Source organism: Chionomys nivalis, chromosome 1 (assembly GCF_950005125.1).
Source record: "Chionomys nivalis chromosome 1, mChiNiv1.1, whole genome shotgun sequence".
Classification (NCBI taxonomy): Eukaryota; Metazoa; Chordata; class Mammalia; order Rodentia; family Cricetidae; genus Chionomys; species Chionomys nivalis.
The window spans coordinates 163465151-163484141 of record NC_080086.1 but is presented as its reverse complement, the minus strand read 5'-3'; the positions used below and the strand labels follow the sequence as shown (position 1 = coordinate 163484141).

Here is an 18991-nt window from a genome sequence, read left to right as displayed (position 1 = left end):
CAGGGTGTGGTCTCTGTATCTTCCCTGTGGTGACCATCCCAATCAGTCTCAGCTTCCTGATTAGTGTTGGCAGAAGTTTCTCTCCTGAAAGCTTCTCCCAAGTAACCATACAGAGGCTTAATATTGATTATAAATGCTTGGCCAATAACTCAGGCTTGTTAACTAGCTAACTCTTACATTTAAATTAAGCCATATTTCTTATCTACACTTTGCCACATACCTTGGTACCTTTTCTCAGCATGGCATGCCCATCTTGTTTCTCTCTGCTTGCAACTCCTCAAACTCTACCTTCCTTCCTCCCGGTGTTCTCAGTTTGGCTTGCCCCCAACCTTATCTGTTCAGCTATTGGCCAGTCGGCTTCCTTATTAAGTCAATCACAGTGACATACATTCACACAGTGTAAAGGAATATTCTACAGATTAGTTCCTGTGTTTTCTGAGAGAGAGAGAGAGAGAGAGAGAGAGAGAGAGAGAGAGAGAGAGAGAGAGAGAGAGAGAGCTGGGAGGTAGTGGCAAATGCTTTTAACCCCAGCACTCGGGAAGCGGAGACAGGTGGATCTCTGTGTGTTTGAAACCAGCCTGGTTTATAGAGCAAGTTCCAGGATAGGCTCCAAAGCTACAAGGAAACTCTGTCTAGCAAAAATAGAGAGATACAGGGAGTTTGTACATACATGCATGTGAGTACAGTTACCATGAAGGCCAGAAGTGTGTATCATCCCTTGGAGCTGAGTTTACATGTGGTTGTAAGCCATGTGATGTGGGTGCTGGGAATTGAAATCAGATCCCCAGAGAGAGCAGAACATGCTCTTTGGCACTGAGACATCTCTCCAGCTCCCTTGGATTTTCTTAATAGAGGCTTATCATCTTCTACAGGTTAAACCTCATAGCAACTTACATGCTTTGTGATGGTTTATGCACAGAACTAAGGAAAGGCTTTACTTTATCCAAAGTTCATCAGATGTCCTAGGTTTCTTAAAGCTCAAGAAAGACTGTTTATATTTAGTAAAGCCAGTGAGGTAGCTTAGCAGGCTGAATGAGTAAGGGTGTGTGCTGCCACACCTGCTGACCCGAGTCCAGTCTCTGGGCTGTGCACTGTGAAGGAGAACCAACTCCTGTAGATTTCCTCTGGCCGTGTGTGTGCCACGGCAGACATTCATACTCACATCCAACAACAACAACAACAACAACACACACACACACAAATAATGTAAGCCTGGCTGCCACATGGTGGAAGAGAACTCCTGAAAGTTGTCCTCTAACTTCCACGGGCACGCCTTGGTACATGTGTGCCCACACATAACAACAACACACACATACTGATGTGCTAAAATTTAAAAAAAAAAAACTGTCACTTTTTTGTCTGCTTGTCACCCAAAAACCAATATTTGGAGGCTTGGTGGGAAGAAGGTCAAATTTATTCAGGGTCTCACAATGAGCTCTGATTGGATTTAATACCTAGGACAGGCTTCCTGTTACATACAAGGGCAAAGAATCCCATATGGTGGCACAGAAGGCAAGTTATTAGTCATATGTGGTGCTGCCAGGTCACTAAATTCAGGTCTGTCCTTGATAAGTATCTATTCCTGTATTTGACTCTTGAATATGGAACACTATAGCAATTCTCCGAAGTGTGAGCTTGGCAGGCTAATGTTATAACTGCATGTTCTGCACACAAACCCAGACCGCAGCATATCGGGGAGGACCTTGTTGGAAATTATTCTCAGTGTCACAAAACACAACAAGCCCACTGGAACCCTGCAAGGCGATGCCTCTTTGTAAAAAGAGTGTGCCAAAACCTAAATTAGCCTTGCAAGCACAGTAGGGCAGGAAGCTCACTTGTTATTCTAACACAGGTGATGGGTGAGAGAGCAACCTCACAGTCTGCCATGGTTGGATAAACCCTAATAGTGGCAAAGGGGGGAGGGAAGGGGTCAGTAGCTGTCATCAAGTTCCCTGAATGAAAGGCCTTTGTGTAAACCAGAGGCTTTCTAGATGATTAAAAGATTTAAATTAAGATTTACAAGGTGAAAAGTTTTGGCGTGTTGGCCCTTTGTGTGCTAGCCACCTTCTATAGAATAAAACCGTTTCTCACAACCTCAACAATTTGGGGGTGTCAGGGTGAGTCCTAAAAGGTTGGAGTCTGTTCAAGTTCGGACAGAGGCAATATTGAGAGATAAAAGCTGGCTGAGGCAGGTGGATTATTTTGTTAATAGCAAGTGGAGCCTTTGTTTCTTGAAGGAACTCTAAAGTGAAAGAAAAATGAAAGCTGTTTGGAAAGATGTCAGCAGGCTATCCTGTAGACCTAGTAACTCAGAACAGGAATGCAGTCTTGTTTTAAGGGAACAAGCTTGAATATTCATGTTTCCCTCCTCCCAAGAGGAGAGTTAGTGCACTTGTGTGACTGCGCGCACCTGCACAGAGATCGAAATGTGTTTATATTTGTGCTACAGCTTCCTCTGCGATTCCATTATTACAATTGAGGTCAGTTCTCAGGTTTGTTACCATCCTGGTGGCCGCTGGTCTTAAATGGACTGCCCTCATGTTTTCGTTTTTCTGCTTGCTTATTGCAAGAATAACAACAGGAGACAAAACAGAATCCTGTGCTGGCTAAGGATCAAGTTGTTTAGGAAACTTCACCTCTATTCCTGGCTTTACTTATTCCGAGATTTCAGGGTTAGGTTCCTCAGGTGATCCTGATACCACCCGCCACCGGTCCACGAAGTGTGATTTAACACCCTGGCTGCCGGCTCGTCATCAGATTTCAAAACAATCCTGAAACAACACTGGCATGGTTCAGAAAGACTTAGGCCGTTAACACGGGGCCCATAGTGGCAGGAACACGCATGAAGGCACCGCCCACATGAGTCAAAGCAGGGAGCAGCAGCAAGGTCAGCCAGGAGCACATTGCCAGGCTGTGTCACGAGGCCGCCCGAGCTCCTTCCGAAGGACTGCCGATCCGCCCGGTAGCCCGGAGCCTCCAAGATCCGTCAAGTAGAAGCTAAGTACGCCCAAGCATGTCCCTTGTGGCCCACCATTGGCCCAGGTAGACGCCGTGACGCCACAGGGCGGGACTTGGGAAGTGACGCATCAGGGGTGGGAGAGCTGCAGATCGCTTTCCGTTCGCCACTACTATGTCTGCGCTGACGCGGCTGGCACCTTTCGGTCGCGTCGGAGGCCGCCTGCTCCGGGGCTGCCGAGCGCGGGCGGCTGGAGACGGTGGAGTCCGTCAGTGAGTGTCGGGTGGGGGTGAGGGCTCGGCTGGCTCGAACTGCGCCAGCGCCGGTGTCCGGACGCCGTCACCTTGAGGCAGGCTGCCCGGAGGGTCGGTGCGCACCCCGCTGCCCCCGAGGAATGCTGGATCTTGTAGTCCGCCTGGACCGAGACTGGCTTTAGAGAGATCGGTGGGGTGGAGGCGATGGGATGGAGCGGGAATGCCTGAGAAAGGCGTGAACTAGGACCTGAATGATAAGCCACGCACAGTCCCACTGACTGAGACTTTCCACGCAGCAGGGGAGTGGAGGTCAGGAGCGCATGGAGACGGGTGGAGATGGGCACCAAGACAAGTGAGGACTGGACGTGGAGTGCCTCGGAGGACTGAGGTTTTCCCTAACAGTCCTGGGCAGTCACGGGAGACCTTAAGGCAGGAAGGTAGTAAGTTCGTTATTTTTCCCAGTAGGCACATGTTTACGTTGAAAATCTGGCACTTTATTTGAGACGATCTCACTAGTTTGCCTCGATTGGCCTAGAACTTGTTATTTAGACCGGGGTTACCTGTACTTTTGCCTCCCGAGTGCTGGGATTAAAGACGTTCACCCTGACGCGCCCGGCTTTAAACTTGGCACTTTAAATTCCGTATTGTATGCTGTTTCATGCTCATTCTGTTTTCTCTCCACCGGAGATTTGTAAAACTCATAGCGTCTTGTTTTGTTGTATTAGACTCTTTTCTTTTCTTTTGACCCAGATCTTGTATCCCGGCAGGGTTAATCCGTCGAGAGTTCTTTTGAGGTCTTAATTCTCTTATTCTCTTGAGGATGCCTCCAATCCAAGCTCACTCTAAATCCCTTACCTCCAGTTAGGGAAATGCTCTACTACAGGAACAGGCCTCCAGCGCTCGCCTTGGTTTTTTGGTGACACAGGTCCAACTCATAAAATTTGGGGTGCAGACACATCAGAGGTTTGGTCTCTGGTGACAAGTTTTAATTTCTTTCCCGTTGGTTTATTAATCTTTCACCCATTTATTTTGGGGCCACGGCTTGATTCAGAGGTCTAATGATTAGACTAATTGTCTCTTGGGTGGGAGTCTGAGTCTCCTAGTTGTCTGCGTGGACTCCCTGTCAGCTTCAGTAATTGCTTCCCAGGCATTTGTGCATGGTTCGTAATGCTCGAAATGGACTTTTTATTTATTTCATTTAGCATCCTATTTTTAAAAGATTTATTTAATTTAAGTATATGAGTGCTCTATCTGCATGTATGCCTTTTACCAGATCCCATTATAGGTGGTTGTGAGCCACCATGTGGTTGCTGGGAATAGAACTCAAACCTCTAGAAGAGCAGCCAGTACTGTTAACTGCTGAGCCGTTCTCCAGCCCCCTGTATTTTTTTTTTTTTTTTTTTTTGTCACTGGGGACTGAACCTATGTTAGGCAAGTACTGTACCATAGAGTTGCACCTTCAGCACATGAGTTACATCTTAATTTGGTCCATAAAATGAAAGACAAAAACTCAAAAAAAAAAAAAAATAACAAATGTATTTGCTTGTAGGCAACGTTCTTGGGCTTTGTCATCAAAATCCATGTGTCCAGTCTGGGAAACAGCAAATCACAGCATCCGCATAAAGTTACAAAAGTTCCGTTAACAGATAGCGGTCCTACATGTGGTGAATACTCAGTAATACCTGCCAGCAGTCTTTAGAATGAGAGAGAATAATAAAAATCAGCCCCAACTTGTCAACAGCCATCAGGGCTGAAGAGTTCACCTCAGAGCTGAAGAGCAGGAGCTGTAGGACCTGAGTCTGGATGCCAGCACTCAGAGGAGAAGCCAGGAGTTGCCTTCTGCACATATAACCCCAGTGCTGTAAGGGGCAGAGTTGAAAGGATCCCTGGGCGGGCCTTGCTAGCCGCTGTCCTAGCCCCAGGTTCAGAGGGAGAAGACTCAAGAGAATGAGGTAGGGACTGATAGAGCAAGATACTTGATGCTAGGAAAAAGAGGGCAGAGGACGGTGAGGAGCCATGGGAATATTCACATGAATCTCCCAGAAATTTTAGTGCATTTTTGCTTTGCTGGACTGAAGTTGTATTTTATATAGGCACACTAAATTTTTTTTTTTTTTTTTTTAATATTTATTTGTTTATTATGTATACAATATTCTATCTGTGTGTATGCCTGCAGGCCAGAAGAGGGCACCAGACCTCATTACAGGTGGTTGTGAGCCACCATGTGGTTGCTGGGAATTGAACTCAGGACCTTTGGAAGAGCAGGCAATGCTCTTAACCTCTGAGCCATCTCTCCAGCCCCCCACACTAAATTTTTATATCTGATTTTATATCTGATTGTGTGCATTAGCATATGGATTGTGCTGAACAGGACATAGAAATAGCTTTATTAAGTATAAATTACACCATTTACGTTAGAACCATCCTATACTGATCAGAGTCCTAATTAAATAAGGATAGCCCTAGCCTGGTGGTGGTGCACGTCTTTAATCCTAGCACTTGGGAGGCAGAGGCAGGTGGATCTCTGAAAACTCTGAGTTCCAGGACAGCCTGGTCTGCAGAGCAAATGCCAGGACAGCCAGGATTACACAAAAATAAACCCTGTCTTGATAAACAAAACAAAACAAAAGTGTTGCTCTTAATGTGTGCCACGATTTGCTAGTGAGTGCCCAAACAAGTCCCCCACACTCAGTTGGTTTTATTCAGTTTTACCGTTGCAGCCTTTTGGCTTTGTTCAGTTATTAGAGTTTTAAAAAGGATTTCCCAAGTTCGTGTAGCCCCCCAGGATGACCTTAAACTTCCTACATAGATGGTGTTGAACTGAGCTTCCAGCCTCGACTGTGCAAGTGCAGGGTTTCAGGCCTGTGCTGTGGTGCTTGGCTTCTATGTGATAGTCCTTGGATAAAGACTAGGGCCCAGGATGCACGCTGTCTCTGAAGTATATCACTAAACTGAACAAAAGTCATTTCCATTTTCTTTTGGGGACAGGTTCCCAGTCCTTTACACAACGTTGGGGGCAGCACCCTATAGTCATCACTGTTCCAGTGTATTATGGGGACTATTCGCTAAATGAAACCATACCGTGGCCTCTTGTCAGTTCAACCAGTTTTCCTGTCTTCATGTTTAAAGCAAGCCAAATGAAAAACCAGTCTGTATTTCGGGGTAGATGAGATGTGCCAGCTTCGGTTTTAAAGATGCAGGTGAAGGCTGAGATGATCTTCTGCTTTGGAAATTTAGTAAGAAGCCGTTTTCTGTATTGTCTTTTCTCCTAGTGCTGGCGGTGGGGTGCATATTCCGCCCAAGTACAGGGAATTTCCCCAGCTTACCCGGAAACAGGTGATCTATGGTGAGTTCTTAAGCTCACTCATGTGGTTCTGGATTCTCTGGCGCTTTTGGCATGACTCGGACGCTGTGCTGGTAAGTGTGGGAGAGCGGTTCTCGTCCCGAGTTGAGAGCAGGGAGGAGGCGACGTGGCTAGCTTAGCTTGTGTGTCTTTCTCTGTCCAAGTGTGCCCCTGAACACCGTACTGCCGTGTCACCTAGTGAGGACTGGTTCCCATTAGGTTGCCAGATGGGGAGGGGACTAGAAGTCATTCTTTTATGATTGCTGAGTTAACATTTATCTTCATTTGTAGGTTAAATTTCACATTTAACTTTTCTGTTTGAGCCAGGTTTTTCTATTAAATTTTTTCATTTATTTTACATACCAACCAGTTTCCCTTCCCTCTTCTCTTTCTATTCCCTCCACCCCCCTCCTGTCTACCTCCAACCCACTCACTCCCTTCCAAGAGGGGCAGGCTTCCCATGGGCGTCAAAGCGTAGCATATCAGATTGAGGCAGGACCACGCTCCTCTCTCTGTATCAAGGCTGGGCGAGGCATCTCAGCATGGGGAATAGGTTCCTAAAAGCCTGCTCAGGCATCGGGACAGGTCTGGTCCCACTGCTAGGGGCCCGACAAACAGACTAAGCTCTACAGCTGTTACCCATGTGCAGAGGGCCGAGTTCGGTCCTATGCAGGCTCCCTAGCTGTCGTTCTAGAGTCCGTGAGCTCCAGTGAGCTCGGGTCAGGTGTCTCTTTGGGTTCCCCATCATGGTCTTCACCTTTTTTTATATTATTGTTCCTCCCTCTCTTCACTTGGACTGGAGCTCGGCCCAGTGCTCCACAGTGGATCTCTCCATGTGCTTCCATCAGTTACTGGATAAAGGCACTATGATGACAATTAGGGTAGTCACCAATCTGTTTACAGGGGAAGACTGGTTCAGGCACCCTCTCGCCTATTGCTAAGAGTCTTAGCTGGGGTCATCCTTGTAGATTCCTGGGAGTTTCCCTGGCACCATGTTTCTCCCTAACCCCCAAATAGCCCCCTCTATCAAGCTATCCCTTTCCCTGGGCGGTGGTGGTGCACGCCTTTAATCCCAGCACTTAGGAGGCAGGCAGAGGTCTATACGTTTGAGGCTGTAGGTAGTAGAAGTAGAGGCTGAAGTCAGATAGGTCTCCAGGTCAGGACTGAAGAGACTGCCTCCACTTGAGGCTCCCAAATCTCACAGTAGGAGTAAAGGCTGTGAAACATTTTGTTTTGCCAGGACTATGAGCTATTGCTGAGACAAGGAGTATATATGAGACCTGTGGCCTCCACTCGTTCCCACTCTTCATCATGAACATACTCAATGGCTTATGCTGCCACCTCTAAAAACTTCAAGCCACTGTGTGTAATGAGTAGCTCGAAGCAGGAGAGTCAGGGCTCATATATCACAGGTGCTGGCTAGTCATTAGTGCACGCTGTTCTTTCAAGATCAGCTGCTGTTATTAGTACTGACTCTTTGTTTTCTTTTGACTGGTTGTCACCAGGGCCACTTTTCATATCCAGATCCTTCACAATGGACAGATGAAGAATTGGGGATCCCTCCTGATGACGAGGACTGAAGGTATAAACTTAACTCTGTACAGGTAGGTATGCCCGAAAGTCCTGTTTTTTTTGAGCCTGTCCTGGAACTAGCTCTTGTAGACCAGTCTGGTCTCGAACTCACAGAGATCCGCCTGCCTCTGCCTCCCAAGTGCTGGGATTAAAGGCGTGCGCCACCACCGCCTGGCCGAAAGTCCTGTTTTTAAATTCTGACTTGTTTTGCACTCTTAGTGGCCTTAAACAAGCTTATCCTAAAAGCCATTGGTCTTATCTAATGTCTGCCTAACGATTCTCACATCGCTAGCCTGCATCCCCTTATTATCTTCTAGTCATCATATATTAAAAACAAAAAAAGTAGTCTTAAAGTTAGGTTACAGTTTTTGGCTTCTATCCATCCCTTGAGTAAAGATGAATTCTGTATGGTCAGGGCGCTGGGTTCCGTTGCCAGCATTAAACAAAGAAAACCCAGGTTTGCTAGTCTGTTCCTGGTAACCCTAGCACTTGGGAGGTGGAGGCAAGAGGATAGGAGTCAGACAACACTACAGAGTGAGTCGGGACCAGCAAACAAACTGCCAGGCAGTGGTAGTGCATGCCTTGAATCCCAGCACTCAGGAGGCAGAGGCAGGCAACTCTGTGAGTTCAAGGCCAGCCTGTGTTCCAGGACAGGCTCCAAAACTACACAGAGAAACCTTGTTTTGAAAAACCAAAACAAAAAACATCAATAACAAAAACAAAGCCAAAAGAAACCAGTTCTGTGCTATTTCCTGGAATATAGTGGTTAGAGTTTATGGTATGTAGCTGTATAAGCATGCCCTGCTTTTACTGTTCAAGTGGGAAGATGGAATTAACACTTTAACGACTAGACTAGAAAGGGTAATTTTGCTTTTTTTCTTGAAAGGCTGTTCAGTCAGTGCTAAAAAGAAATGCTTGAATAATTGGACAAATAAGATTATGAATTTGGATTAGTAAATGTAATAGTTCTTAAAACTTACCTACTTTTCTTTCCCTACAGGAGCAAGGTGAGAAGTTTCAAGAAATTACAGCCTTCATATTTAAAGTTGTAAATTAAAGTGGTTTGCCAAGAATGAGGAACTGAGTTATGTTTCTGGTGACAGCTATCATTTATTCTATTCTCTGACTGCTTGCTGGGCTAAGTGGTTTGTGCCCTTTCAGCCAATCCTCTTGAGTCCCCTGTGATATAGGTGTCCTTTCTTTGGGGTTATTAAGGAACAAGGAGATAGTTTTTTGCTTAGCATCACACACTGGTGAGTGGTTACCTTATGTCTGACCCAAGCTTATGCATAACTTAGGTACCACGCCTCCTCCTCAGCTCATGCCTTAGTTGCATGTGTGGACAGGTGATATGACCTAAAGCTGCCGCAGCCTGATTGTTGCCCCAGAGGTTAGGCATCAGCAGAGTCCACAGTTTCCGTATCTCCTGCAGGACTCAAGCCATGCCTGACTAGGAATTTCTTAGGACTGGGGGTAAGGATTTTTTATTTTTCCCAAAATGTTGTTCCAGGGTATTCCACCTTCTGTGGCCTAACAACAGTTATAAGGAGATAAGTGTTTTCTTCCATCCACAAAGAAAAGTCTGGTGGAACAGTTTGAAGACTTAACTACTCAGTAAGTTTTTGGCCACCTTGGCCTGGGGAGTACAGTGCCAAGATTGATTAGAGGTGGGGGTTAGGGAGTTAGCATTGTGGAGAGTGAGGCCAGAGGATCCTAAGTTGGAGACAGCCTGGGACACAGAGTGAGAGCTACCTCAAAGTCACACAGACAAAAGAACTGTTTTTAGAGAACTTTGGAGAGGAAGGAGAGAGAGGTGGTAGGTAAGTCAGTACTCTGAGATTTGCTCAGAGCTGTGAAAAAAGCCTACTGGATGATGTACTAAGGTGTTTGGCTGTGCTCTGAGTAAGCAGGGTTTATAGGAAGTGTGTTTAGGAACATGGTGACTCCTGCTCTAGGTGAAGACCATGTTCTGTGTGAGAAACGGCCTCACGTGGCTGTGAACGAGTTAGGAGAGGATGGGACTAGATGTTAACGGTTGCCGGTTGTGTGTGACATCAAGTATCGTGGCAGGCTTCAAGATGGAATACAATAGGGTTTCCTATAACATAGAATTTTCTACCTTTTCTTCAGTTTCCAGAAGTCACAGTAGCAGCAGAAGCTGAAACAACTGGAGTAGTTGTGCTTTTCTGACAGCCACAGTAACCCCAGCTGTGGCACTGGGGGCGCTTCACATCTGTGAGGGTGGGCTGTGCTTTTCCTGTCTCATGTCAGTAAAGACATAGTCTACAACAGTGAGTTTAAGCAGGCTAATCCCTAGTTCTTTTCCTTAGAAGCAAGGAATTGCTTAATAGGTAATTTTAAATACATTCTTTTGTTTAGAAGAATGTTGGAATCCTCATTTCCATGTTTGGGCTGGAAAACTGATGCAAGCCAGATGTCAAAAACTCCCCAACCTGCTCAAAGAAATGCCTTCTACATGGCTGTATATACCTGAGGAAATATTTAAATGGAAGAGGGTCCCACAGAAACATTAAGTATAGCATTTGTTTGATGGTAACAGAATGGAAATTCACAGCAAATTGCAGCACAGGCCAGACACTGTTAAGAGCTTGTGTTATCTCATTGACTCTTCACAGTATTTATTTGTCTCATAAGATGAAGTCGAGTTATGGGTAGATGGATGGGTTGGAAATTTGCCAAGCCAGAACTGAGGTCTTGGCTGTAGTCAGGTTTTTTTTTTTTTTTTTTAAGTCAAATCTTAGTTTCTATATGACTCAAAGTCCTCAAACAGTGCTTCCTGTTTATTCTAGTGTGTGGACTTAAAACATGGCTAGTGGATCCCCGCTTGGTGGTGGACGCCTTTAATCCCAGTACTCAGGGGGCAAAAGCAGGCGGATCTCTGTTGAGTTTGAGGCCAGTCTGGTCTACCGAGTGAGTTCCAGGACAGCCAGGGCTACACAGAGAAACCCTGTCTTGAAAAATCAAACAAACAAAAAAATCTCCACAGCCAGTGGAGACATCCCAAACTGGTTTTGCTACCCACTTGTGGGTTGTAATGTACAGTTTCAGAGATAAAGCACCCCAAGCTCTAGAGTTAAACTGGCCAGATCTGATCTAAGTCTTGTCTTTTACTTGCTGAGTGTGGGCAAAGTACTTTTTTTCATCTTATGTCTTAATTTCTCTATTTGTAAAGTAGCTTAGACTTATGCTTAGCACGAAACATAGGTCTCTATAGTGGTTCTCAGCTCTCCTAATGCTGTGACCCTTGACATTTTTGCTGCTACTTCATTGTAGCGGCATTTCAATTGTATTTTAATAAATAAAGCTTACCCGGGGATCGGGAAAGTAAAACAGCCACACTGGTCAGCCTGACAGACCAGGCAGTGGTAACACACACCTTTAATCTCAGTAGCCATACTAGTTGCCATAGAAACCAGGCGGTACACAGCTTTAATCCCAGCCCTAGAGAGAATTATAAAACAGGGAGGAAGGCCGGGCGGTGGTGGCGCACGCCTTTAATCCCAGCGCTCGGGAGGCAGAGGCAGGCGGATCTCTGTGAGTTCAAGACCAGCTTGGTCTACAAGAGTTAGTTCCAGGACAGGCTCCAAAACCACAGAGAAACCTTGTCTCGAAAAACCCCCCAAAACAAAACAAAACAAAAAATAAATAAAACAGGGAGGAGACCAGGAATCTCACCCTGAGATTCCTGGCAGGATCATCATTTGGACTGAGGCTGGTAAGAGCCAGTGGCTGGCTACATTGCTCTTCAGGTTGAAACCCAATTTCTCTCTGAGTTTTTACTAATGTTTCACTTTATCATTGTATTTTGCTACTATTACAAATATGATGTAAATATCTGTGTTTTCTGACGATCTTAGGTACCCTCTATATAAAAGGGTCATTTGGCCCCAGGTTAAGAACTGCTGCTCTAAACAGAAGTAGCTATCTACTGTTTGCAGTGAGTATTTTTAGAATATTTTATCTAAACTAGGCTTATGGCTACCCTGGAATCCTGGTCTGATTTTCACAGGGAAGTGCCACATAGACTAATCTGTAAACTTTCCCCAGATGTGGTCCATTCCTCTTCAAGAACAACTCTTTTACAAAACAAAGCACCCAAAACCAAAGAACAACAACAAAAAACCCAAGCAAGTTTATCAGCTCTTACTGGATTCAATGCGTGCCAAAGGTGTATTCCAAAGCAAATTTTAGGGTGAAGCTTGGTAGATAGCTATGTCTTTGTAAACAAGAGAGGTGGGAAGGTCAGAAGCAGCCCTTAAAGCCTGCACTCTTCTGGCAATTTTTTTTTGTCCTTTTAGACTGTTCTTGGAGGGTTTCTAGGTGTGGCGTTTTAAAGTTATCTTTTTTTTTTTTTCTGGAAACCTTCTAGTGTTTGATATGTTTTATCTGAAGATATCTCAGGTATTCTTCAAAATAAAGGAGATTCTGAAATTAGATGCATAGAGCTGATCCATCTGGGAGCCAGCTCTGAAAACACGAGTTCAGTTTCAGATGTTTATGTAACTGAGTTGTATCTCAAAGGTTTCTGTGTTTTTTTTTTAAATATTTATTTATTTATTTATTATGTATACAATATTCTGTCTGTGTGTGTTTGCAGACCAGAAGAGGGCAGCAGACCTCTTTACAGATGGTTGTGAGCCACCATGTGGTTGCCGGGAATTGAACTCCTGACCTTTGGAAGAGCAGGCAATGCTCTTAACCACTGAGCCATCTCTCCAGCCCAGGTTTCTGTGTTTTGTTTTTCGAGACAGGGTTTCTCTGTAACAGCCCTGGCTGTCCTGGAACTCATTCTGTAGACCAGGCTGACCTCAAATTCATAGAGATCTGCCTGCCTCTGCCTCCCAAGTGCTAGGATTAAAGGTGTGCGCCACGACCACCCAGCTCTTAAGTTGTACTTTCAAGTATGTAGTTACACAGAGAACCGTTACTTTAAGCCAGAGATGCAGGTCACACAACACTGTTTGTGAGGGCCATCACCAAAACTTGATAAAAAGACAAATTATAAGTTGGCTAGACCATGTAGGCATCTGGCCAACTTTAACTTCTACCCATCAAGAAATGCTCAACATTTTGAAACAAAATGTGCATTTTAGCCTGGACTGTTAGTAGCCAGTGACTACTACTATTAGATGTCAATGCTAGAAAAATAATCTTAGATTTCTCCATGCAGTCAATCTTTATTATAGCAGTATTCGCATATTCACATCAATTACATAGCACTTTTTTTGGCCTTTTTATAATACAGAGTTTTTAAATAACTTTACACAGAAATAAATTTCTTCGATTTGATTTTCAGCTATCTTTTTATTTAATTCTCCATGCTTTCTATCCAAACTGAACAATATTTTCCATTATACAAATTTACATGAGAAAACTCCAAAGTACAAATGAAGGGACCTGAGCAGGAAAAGAACTAAAGTAATAGGAAGTAGGTATAGAGAAGAAAAAAAATCAAGCAGACATTGAGGAATAAGGGGTACTAGGGAGACATCATTCATTTGATTGAAAATAAACGTCTTTTTCTTATGAATTGAAAAATAAGCTTTAAAAATAGTTACTCCATTATAATTTTTGCAAAGCAGGTAGAGAGGTCTGTGGATAATGAAAAAGTCCCCGCCTTTCCCCTGGGCACACCCCAGACTCCAGAAAACCTCCCAATGCTCGAGTGGAACTGAAGTGACGCAAGCCCAAGCCTCTGGCAGTTACAGACAGGAGCGATGGGTACGGACTGCCATAGGTTTGGGTGGTCAAACAGGGAGCATTTCCCTTCCCTCTCCCTTATTGGAGACTTGTCCTCAGACCAAGAAGTACATATAACCGTTTAGGGTGAGGTTTGGTAGATGGCTAGGGTTGTCTCCTCTTTCCTGGTCTAAAGCCAGATAGTGGTCTATTTAATAGAATCCGAGAGACAGGATGAATGGTGAAGTCCGTCCCCTGATCAGTTAGTTGTGTGACTACCTTAGGAGAGGCAAGTGCTGGAGAAGCAAAGGATCAGAAGTACACCCAACAATGGGAATACCATAAACTCTGCTACACAGTCCTTCAAATAAGGTGACGTGGAAGCCAAACCAACGCTGTATTGTGGCATGGCCAAAGGAAATGACCCAAAGTGTTTTCAAATAAAGGGAGGAAGAGTACAGCACACACACACATACCTGGTATGTAAACTAATACAACATGAAGATAAATAAGACATCAAGGTTAGCCACTTATATTGGTAATTAACACGACTAAAAAGGTATATGTTCACATAGCTGGTTCTAGTCAGCAATGGAACATACGTTAAATGTATTAGAAAGGAATGATTTAAAAAGTTCACAGCTTAGAATAAGAAGCACACTTATTGCACTCTCACATTGTATTTCAGGTGACTATAGTTCATCTCCCACCTTGAGTTGTTCCCTAAGTCCCAGATTTTAAGTGTCACCCTACCATATTTTGGTCCATTTCCTTCCATTTGTGCCTAGTCCGTGAGCTTTGTTTATGTTAGCCTGCAGTTTCTTCCTATGTAACTCAGCCCAGCCAAACACACATGGGTTCAAAAGTCTTAGAATAGTGATTTTTCAAGGCAAAAATAGGACTAACTCACTCATAATCCCCATCCCAGCTCTGTAAACACACTCTTCCATGTGCTTCCCGCCTGTCTCCCTGTGTACACTGTAGATGGGAACCAGCAATCATGGGTGCTGGAGAATGTACTCAGCCTGCCAGGAAAAGCAAATGATGTGCACAAAACATTTTTCGATACTAACAAGAATAAATATTTCAGTTCTGTTTTCAAAGAGCACTTCAATCTACAGAATTCTTTACAAAAAATACACCACAAAAAAAAACAACAACAAAAAAACCAACACACTGGCTGTTGTCCTCATGCACAACTGGTTATATCACTGCAACTATCCAAAACAGCTAAATAAAAGTAAACAGTTTAGTGACACAGATGGAGTAATAGAGGGACATGGAGTTGTGAAGACTGAAATAAAGGATCCACCTTTATTACTTTAATAAGGTGGTAGCTAGGTGTCCCTAAGAGAGAGAGAAAGAGAGAGAGAAAGAGAGAGAGAGGGAGGGAGGGAGGAAGAGAGAGAGAGAGAGATTGAGATTTTAAACTGTTAACATTTTACATACTAGGAAATGTGGTTCAGTGGTAGAATCCTTGCTGCAAACCCCAGTGGGGAAAGACAGATTAGGACTTCAGGTTCTACCTCAAAAATACCTCATAGGAGGAACTGTTAATTTTTCCTCTCAAATGACAAAAATTAGGCCTGAATTTCAATTTAAATGTCTCTGCCCAAATGGAAGTAGAAATAAGTTATCTGAAAGTATTCAAGTTATTGTCTGGTGTACTGATGTAACAAACATCTGGCCAGCATCTTCAACTATACCAGAGTTAGCAATATGGACCACAAATAAACTGACCACTTCAGTCCCTTCCGGCATGAGTAACTCATCTTGGAATCTGAGTGAAACAGCTAAAGACACATTGGGGATAGTAAGGAGAGAGGATGCAAAGACCACAGCATGGAGTGTCCGGTTTACATGCACTAGCCAAGTCTTTGACTATTCCAATGTCCCTTTACAAAAGACACTCGCAGAGACAGCCCTGTCTTCCACCATGCACTAGAGCAGTCAGCAGCACTAGCCAACTTCGTTTGCAAACAGGTCTTGGTAGGTAAGTTCATACTTCAAGCTTTGAACACTCGGTGTCTAGGTTGGCAGCATTTCTTTGGAAACAAATTAGACCTACAATGTGTTTTTCTTACTGAGTTAGTACATGATTGCTGCCCAGCATAAACTACTTCAAAACTAAACTACAGCAGTATCTTAAAATGTCAAACGTGTATAAAAGTTCCATGCTTTGAAGAGCCTATGAGAGTAGAAAAAGTTTCTCTAGAAATGTCACTGAACTGTATTTTCAACCTATTTGCTCTATGTGGTAAATATTTCTGGCTATACTAGGGATTATGCGCTTTAAAAAAATAATTTTGTTCATTGAAAATTTACCATTTTATCAATTTTTAAATGTGATTTTGGCTATAAACTCTTTAGTGCATTTATCTTCGCAGTCTAAATTGCACTCTAAAAAATATTAACACAGCTGAGTTAAACCAGACTGGCTGTTCTCTTCATAACTCACTGATTTCTGCTAAAATGTTAGCTTTTTTATTGCATCATGAAGGCACAGTAAGATCATTTGGCAAATTGTCAAGGTATTTTTCTAGAGCTTCCCTACACTGTCTCACTCCTGTAAGCTACCTGCTGTTTCTACTCACAGTGAACTTTCCATCTCTGGCTATGGTTTTAAAAGTAGCTTATTGGTTGACACCTGCTGGTCAAGGTGGTGGTACAGCGCTGACGATGCCAGCTTGGACAAAGAAGAGAATCTTATAAAAAGGGTACCCTTCTACCCTCTTAGCTGGGCAGTCTCTTTCGATGAACATCTCTGTGTGTGACAAAGCTGTGGCCAACTTACTATGAAGGTGTACTGTTTTGCCAAACCTACTACTGAAAAGTAGAATTTTATCATTGTTAGCAAAGTGTTTCTGTAACTATTTAACTTCATGCAACTGATTTAAGGTTAAGATTCTGAAATACATTAAGCAGACTCTGGTACCAATTCCAACAATAGATACTCTCAGCAACACCTTTAAAGAAAATTTTAAAGAGTATCACTGCTTAAATGTATAATGCCCTTTAGGACAAAACGAGTACTCAACTACAAGTCCACATAAACATTAACATCTTGTATCATCTTCATGTTCTAGAGCTCCTGACTTTTCATACTTTAAAATAAATAACTATTCATTACCTCATTCTGAGGAGGTAGTTTTTTGAAGAGGTCACCTGATCCCTGCACTGCATTTCCAACTAAAGCTAGATGCTGAGGTTTGCAAGAGGCCGGGAGGTGGCTGTGCGATGGGGACAGGTGAGATCTGAAGAGGGACAAACAGCAGCTCTGACAGTGTGTGAAAGTACAAGACATCACATGATAAAAAAGTGGGACTGCACCAAGACCAAGGAAGTATTTACAAGGTTTCTGGTGGACAGTGCTCAAGTCCTGAATTACATCTTTACATAATGCTTTCTCCCGTACCAGCAAAAATCTAGCATACAGTTTATATCAGATCATCTTTTAGGATGCCTCATTACGCCTTCCCAGACCTCATATACACTTAAGAGATGGGCTGTTCAGGAACCAGAATCTGACAGTTATACAATCTTCGTTGAAGATGCATATAAGTATAAAGGATCACACTGGATATACTATTCACAAGTTCCTTCTCTAAACTACATTTCGAGGTTAATAATATCTCAGTGGCAAAAGTTTGGGTCCTGTAGCTTAATGGTGAAAAGTCCATCAGGAATACTACATAATTAAAAACAATTTTACATAGTTGTTCTCAAACTTTTCCAAGACTCCACTCCTAACCCAAACAAAAAAGATCTCAGGAGGCACCGCAACCACTTCTGGACCGACAGCTACAGCCTTATAAGATGAGAAAAGCAGCCACATTCTGTCTATACAATTACTCATAAAGTGCTCTGCACAAACAAGGACTTCCTTGTATTTTCGTAGGAGCTCAACAAGATTATCTGCAGTCTAAGCATAAAAAAATAAAAAAACCACAAAGGAAACCTTTTTCATGTGTTTGTAAACAAGAAAACTATTTGCTAGAAAATAAGGAAGGTTTAAATATTTATTTCTACTTTTTATATTCTCTATTTAAAAAAAAATCTCTCACCCTGAGCCTGGCTTCTGGGCACAGCTTCATTTACTATCAACATTACTTTGCCTTTTCAAGTGAGATAGCAACCTACACTAAAATGAAAGGAAGAAGGAACTCTTCGCATTGTGTCTAGACCACTCACATGCTAAGCTCCCTCCTTAAGGGTGCTGGCCCCCTCTTCCAGTAAGGAGGTGGCCATGCACCAAGGAGGCTCCAACTCCTCACTCCTCAGCAGGACCTAAATGTGCATCAATGGCCAAAGCCTAGCTCTTTCTAGCTAATCCTGGGCAAAGGCAACAAAGCCATGCTAAAAAGCATTTAAAAGGGTAACAGTTTCTTTCAAATGTGGCATATCATATGCAGAGGCTATTTTTCATATCCGTATGAATCATTTTCATCTCAGTTTCTAAGGTTTTTAAGATACTGTCCTGTCCATGAAAGACTTAAAAATGTATTGCTGCTGATTAATAAGTTCAGAATATTTTCCAGTTTACAGGGGATTCATAAAATTTTCGATAGGCCTTCCTTTGATTACAGATATTTTCACAAAAAATCATCTGTTTTGAGTAGGCTTAAATATATAGTAGGATCAGTTATAATTTGAAAATAATTTAAAACTCCACTTTATTTTAGATTCTATAGTTTTTTTTTTTTAAAGTTCTTGGCTATAGTGTAGTTGCTAAGTACATTTCTTTTAATTTGCATTTCTAAATTCAAGATTCCTGGACAAGAAAGGTACAGGCTATTAATACATCCAGTCACTTTCTTTGCTACTAGTGATTTTCTTAAATTATCCTTAAATAAAGGCCAAGGGAAGTTGTAACTAGGTTATAATTTTGATCTGTGCAAAGTTCAGATTTAGGGTTCTATATAAACAGTTGATGACAGGCCTCACACCTTCCTTTAACTCCAATGTCCCTAACAGTTCTATTTCTGTCTAGGGAACTCAGCTTCTAAGTTACCCAACCTTTTGAAGACCAGGCTTGGGGAAAAAAGGAAGAAGGAGAATGAACGGAGACACCACCATTTTTATTTTAGGTTGCATATTATAGATAAAAGACTAGAAAGAGGATGTAGGATGTAGTGTAGGCGTTAAGTTGGAATAAACAATGGGATT

The 18991-nt window shown here is 43.1% G+C and overlaps 1 protein-coding gene across 2 annotated transcripts; it reads left to right on the top strand.

The window, feature by feature from the left end:
* The first annotated feature begins 3068 nt into the window (after positions 1–3068).
* Positions 3069–9247, top strand: Ndufb2 (NADH:ubiquinone oxidoreductase subunit B2). 2 transcript variants are annotated; one of them, XM_057776857.1, is made up of 4 exons: positions 3069–3228; positions 6483–6627; positions 8059–8157; positions 9126–9247. In XM_057776857.1, the coding sequence occupies exons 1-3, from the start codon at positions 3131–3133 to the stop codon at positions 8131–8133; spliced, it is 318 nt and encodes a 105-aa protein (XP_057632840.1). In that variant the 5' UTR covers positions 3069–3130; the 3' UTR covers positions 8134–8157; positions 9126–9247. The 2 variants fall into 2 exon arrangements, with proteins under 2 accessions (XP_057632840.1, XP_057632847.1); XM_057776864.1 differs by having other exon boundaries at positions 8059–8135; positions 9126–9221.
* The last annotated feature ends 9744 nt before the right edge of the window (positions 9248–18991 follow it).